The sequence below is a fragment of the Streptopelia decaocto genome, assembly GCF_964273445.1.
Source record: "Streptopelia decaocto genome assembly, chromosome: 3".
In the NCBI taxonomy this organism is placed as follows: Eukaryota; Metazoa; Chordata; class Aves; order Columbiformes; family Columbidae; genus Streptopelia; species Streptopelia decaocto.
Genome location: NC_138656.1, coordinates 117542310 through 117547914, shown reverse-complemented (window position 1 = coordinate 117547914; position 5605 = coordinate 117542310). Strand labels below are relative to the sequence as shown.

At 47.8% G+C, this 5605-nt stretch overlaps 1 protein-coding gene across 1 annotated transcript; it reads right to left on the bottom strand.

Moving 5' to 3' along the window:
* Window positions 1-1094: 1094 nt before the first annotated feature.
* Window positions 1095-1966, bottom strand: LOC309438078 (gallinacin-12-like; the record flags this gene model as incomplete). The annotated part of the gene is made up of 2 exons (XM_082048985.1): window positions 1095-1243; window positions 1846-1966. 2 exons carry the CDS (start codon window positions 1964-1966, stop codon window positions 1095-1097), a joined length of 270 nt encoding a protein of 89 aa, XP_081905111.1.
* Window positions 1967-5605: the final 3639 nt, after the last annotated feature.

Genomic DNA, 5605 nt, shown 5'->3' with positions numbered 1-5605 from the left:
GGAGACCTTAGTGCAGCCTTTCCATACTTAAAAGGGGCTGATAAGAAAGATGGGGACAGACTTTTTATCAGGGTGTGTTGCAATAGGATGATGGTTTGTTGCAATAGGTGTGTTGCAATAGGGTGATGGTTTTAAACTAAGGGAGGGGACATTCAGGCCAGACACGAGGAAGAAATTGTTTACAATGAAGGTCGTGAGAGCCTGTCCCAGGTTGGGCAGAGAGATGGTGGATGAACCATCCCTGGAGACATCCCAGGCCAGGCTGGACGGGGCTCTGAGCAACCTGAGCTGGTGGCACTGCCCATGGCAGGGGTGGCACTGGGGGAGCTTTGGACACCCCTTCAATCCAAACCATTCTGTGATTCTATGTACAGCACATTCCTGCTATGTACAGCACATTCCTGCTATGTACAGCACATTCCTGCTATGAACCCCATGGCTAACGGGATCTGTATTCTTGCAGGGAGTCCCTGCTCCTTTTCTGTGCCTTATTTCTCTGGCCAGCCATTCCCAGTGCCTGTAAGAAACTGGAAATGAAGAATAGCACAGAGCTTGCCAAGAGACACAGACTTTTATGTCAAACCGCGTAGCTTTTGCATCAAAAGTGATGGGAAAAAAGGCTGCTTTCCCTGGCAAGGGCAAGGGATAGAGCTACCTGCTCTGCTAAGAAGGTGTGGGCTGCTCTATTCACTCCTGGTGAGTGGGAGAACGTGCACCCCACCACTGGCAGCTTTGCTGGGTGTCAGCAGGAGTCACAGACAGGCACTGGCTGATCTGTTAAGCTTCAGGTTTATTGCTTTCAGGTAAGGAGAACAGCAATTTCTCACCTGTGTGTGACAGGTGATACCAGATGTTGTTGCAACAACCAGATGCCAGAAGGGGTAAAATATAGTCCGGATGGCCACAGTTTATCCCTGTCACAGTGTTTCCTGGAAAGTTACAGGGAAAGCAAAAAGCAACGTGTTCAGAAGTTCATGAGTGAATCCATAGCTGCATTCTCCCCAAAGTCACAGAAAGGCACAACATTTCCTTCCCAACAGCAGCTTGTTCCTTGTTAGTGGAGCCTGCAGCTGCATTTTGCTCCTTCAGAATCTTCAGCTCTTTGTGGCAGTGGGTAATAACCATCTACAACAGAGGATGATGGGTTCAAAGCAGTAACCAGTCAGATATTCACCAAAATCGCAGTTTCCAACTCGGCACAAGCCCCCTGCGTGGTTACAGCTGTCTGGTCCATGAGCATCTCCTGTATAAAGAAGAAGAATATTGGTGGGTAAAATGCATGGCGTTTCTTCTGGTACCGGTGACCCAACCCAGCACTGCAAGCGTGCACAGAGCCTGAGCATGCACGGCTGCAAAAAACACACCCGGGATCCCTGTCCCAAGGGAGAACTTCAGACACCTGTGTTATAAAACCCAAGGTCCAGAGCCAACCTCACTCAAGGAACATTTTATCACACGGTTGTTTTTTCAGGACGTTGGCAAAGACATCAGAAGGTCATAGTGGTTGTCCTCACCCTACCAAGGAGGCAGCTGCAGCCTGAGCAAAGGCAGAAACGTTTTTTTCAGAGCGCAGGACATCTCCTCTAGGGCTTCTCCAACCCATCTGCTGCTAGAAAGGCAGTGAGGTGCTCATTTCTACAGCATCTTCCCTGCCTATATTTCTGTTATCACAAGGGATTAAATCATGCATTTTTTCCAAAGTGTCTGACCCACTATCTCGTTCAGAAACCTGAGGACACCTTTCCCCCTCACTACCTATATTATTTTGATTTATTATGCAGTGAGGAAAGATTATTCCTTTTCTCAGATACCTCTGTTTACCCCTCTTGGCCTTCCTGATCTTACCGTGACAAATCAAGGAGATGAAGATGAAAATGAACCAAAGGATCCCCATTGCTTTGGTTCTGCTGGAAAACCGCAGGGCTGAGCGTGAGATTTTGCAGAAGCCTGGCATGCTGGATGGCATCCGGGGAGAGTAGGCAGGAGTTAATTATATTCCAGTCTTGGGAGTAACATTTGTTGCTGAGAAACCCTCAGTGTCGTTCCGACCCGGTGCTGTGGCTCTAAACAATGTTGACTTCCTTCACATTCACCAGTTATTGGCTTCCTCCGTTCCTCTCCCAAGAAATTGGGATTTTGTACTGGTAGAGTGCCAGCTACAATGGAAAAAGAGGCTCAAGGGGATCCTCTGCTCTTCACCTGCAGCCAGCAAAGTCCAAAGGATGCTGATGGGTGGGAGGGTGCCAACCTGCAAGGAAAGAAACCTGAGGAGCTGCAAGGAGGAGAACCACACAGGCAAGGAGTGACTCATTTCTCATCTGAGCTCACATGAATATTTTCTCCAGCTGAAACCTGGGTGTGATTTTTTTCCTGCCAAAATGGCTACGCTGGCTTTGGCTCCTGAGGAATCTGGGAGGCTTCATTCCTGAACGTGATGAGCACAGAGCACTGGTGGAGGAGGTAGCTCAGTAATGCACCACTTGGTGGTAATTATGTGATAGACGTGCAGCTCTTGCTGTAAAATCAGCTTGTGATATTCCAGCCACCCTTGCCGGTTTGCTGCTCCTTGCCTGGTCTTGCTGTTTGTTGGCCCTTCAGCTGTGTTAATATAACAGTGTGTGTGAATTCATCCTAAAGTGGATGGTTGAAAGACAGAGGTTAAAAATTCCGTTGTGTCTCAAAAAACATAGTTCAGATAATAGAGTCAAAGTCTGCTGTCCTGGATCAGCAGGCATGAAAAACTTGATTTATGTCCCTTGAGATATATAGGTATGCAGGATTTCTGTTTGAGTGACAGTGACAGACAAGAAGCTCTGGAAGCCCAGCCTGATACCCTCGATCATCCCAAGTGACACCAATGTCCACCTGTGGGCAACTGAGTCTGGCCCTAAATTCAAGAAGGGTAAAAGGCAGATTTTGTCTGTCTCTAGGCTGAGATGGAATAAAGCATCTTGTTTGAAGGCAAGCAGTCCTGATCTAAGGTAGTGCTGGCAAACCTTTCATTTTCCTTGTCCACTTAATGTTCTGATTACTCCAAGGTCACCTGCTGGACCAGAAATAGGTCCAGCCACCCTCTTGGAGCAAGAACTAATCCCTCAGGAGTGAGATTGTTCCCTTTGGTCTAGGGCAAGGATGTCAAACTCATTTTCACTGGTGGCCACATCAGCCTTGCAGTTGCCTTCAAAGGGACAAATGTAATTTTAAGGCTGTATAAATGTAAAAACTTCTATATTTATACAGTCTTAAAATATCATTCAGCCCTTTGAAGGCAACCGTGAGGCTGATGTGGCCCCTGGTGAAAATAAGTTCAACACCCCTGGTCTAAAGCAAGGAGCTGGATTGAGACCAACTGCTTGCACATCATGGTGTTAGGACTTGCCCCTCTGGGTGGTGGGTAAACCTGCAAGGTAAGTCTGGTGAAAGAACTGCAGCTACAGACCATTTTGTGCCAGGCAGATACTGATCTCACAGGAACAGCAAAGTCAGCGGACTCTGATAACAATTTCCAGGTGAGCCTGTTCAGGTTTTGCAAAGGACTGAATTTTTCTACCTCCTCTCCCCTGGCCATTCTTTGATGTATTGCTTTTTTCAGTGCATTTCCACTCCAACAAAGGGGTGTGGACTTGATTTTTCCCCAAGCAACATTCTCTTCATTTTCTTCATGCCTTATAACTGATGACAAAGCTTGGCTGGTCCCACTCATTGCTGTGTGAGGGTGAGATGTACCCTCTCTTGAAAGACTTGTAGAGCTTCTTGCTGCTCCTTGCTGCCTCTGAGACTGGAAGGTGTGTGGTAGGCCAGGACCCTTCTCATGCTGTCCCAGATGTTGGACCACTCAGTAAGGATGCAGGGAAGCTAAACAACTCCAGAGTTGGAAGAGAAACTTTCTTGCCCCTGGGCCATGACAGTGTGTCTTTGGAGAGTCTTCTAAGATCTAAGGTGGCAAAAGAGGGTGCGCATGTGGACGTATTTTGTGGCTGAATGTTTTGCACCTCTCATGACGAGCAAGGCCTTGAGGTGCTGGAGTGAGTTGAGAGAAGGGAACGGAGCTGGTGAGGGGCAGGAGCACAAGTGTGATGGGAGCGGCTGAGGGACCTGGGGGGTTCAGCTGGAGAACAGGAGCTGAGGGGAGACCTTCTGATCTCTGGACTGCCTGAAAGGAGATTGGAGCCAGGTGGGGTGTTGGTCTCTTCTCCCAAATAACACGTAATAGGACAAGAGGCAACAGACTCAAGTTGCACCAGGGGAGGTTTAGATTGGATATTAGGAAAAAATTCTTCCCAGAAAGTGTTGTTGGACATTGGAACAGGCTGCCCAGGGCAGTGCTGGAGTCACCATCCCTGGAGGGTTGAACAGACACATAGATGGAGTTCTTAGGGACATGGTTTAGTGGTGGACTCAGCAGTGTGAAGTTAACATTGGACTCAAGGACCTTATAGGTCTTTCCCAGCCCAAACCACTCAATGATTCTAACACTCTATGATGGGACAACATGGAAGGTGCAGGATACATCGCAGTCTTGCCAAAAATGAACCCCTCACCTCTTTCCTTTTTGCCTCTGTGAGATAATTATTGGCTTTTTGAGACAGCACTTCCCAAAAGGGGTTTGTCCCACTGATAGCACACACATACCTGCGGTTTGTTATTATCAGTTAAAAATCTGGTTTGAGGTGACTTCTACAGTCCATCCCCCTGCTTAAAGTGTGGCCACCGTGGCTCCTGCCCGTAACGTGTGATTCTGTGTGTGACTTTCCACATGCAGGCACATAGTTGGTTCACTACAGAGTGGAAATGAGGTATAAATGGTTCTGTGTGCAGTACAGACAATCCAGTGCCCAATATCTCCATGCAAAGCAAAGGGTGGACCAACGTATTAGCACAGATGCACCTTTGTGTTAATTCCATGGGTTACTGAAGCTAAACTTTGTAGCTGGATCACAGAGAAACATTTATTTATGAAAACAGGGACAGCAAAGGCAAGATACTCAGTGACAGAGTTTTGAGGGCAGTAAGTCTTTACTTATGTGAATAAGCAAAATCCTTTCCACCTCTTTGGCAGAGTTGAGGTATACACGTCAATGAGCCCTTCCTCCTGCCTTCAGATAACCCTGGCCATGGAGAACAGCCAGTGATGCCTATGTGTCTTAGGAAAGCTGGAGGAACATGGTGCTGGCTTTAAAACCACCTCATGACATAGCAGTCACTGGATGCACACCATCTGCAACTCTGAGCACAGCCCTTTTCATCTGGCATTGACCCAGCATCTTCTGAGAAATGATAAATGCTTGGCTGGACAGCTGCAGTTGCTGGGACCTTGTCCTGCACCAGCCCACATAGCTGCTGGGTCATGGGGCTCTGTCACGCCCCCAAGTCACTACATGTTTTTGGTTTGCGATGTGCCGTTGTGGGTGGGTGAATAATTTTCATGACAGGGTTTTCATCCGTGGTTATGGTGACTTTGGTGAGTCTCTCTGTGGGTTTCTTTGTGAACTGTGCAGACCACATATTTTTTGAGACCTCTCTTATGAGGAAAGGCTGAGAGAGTTGGGGGTGTTCAGCCTGGAGCACAGAAGGCTCCAGGGAGGCCTTATTGTGGCCTTTTAGT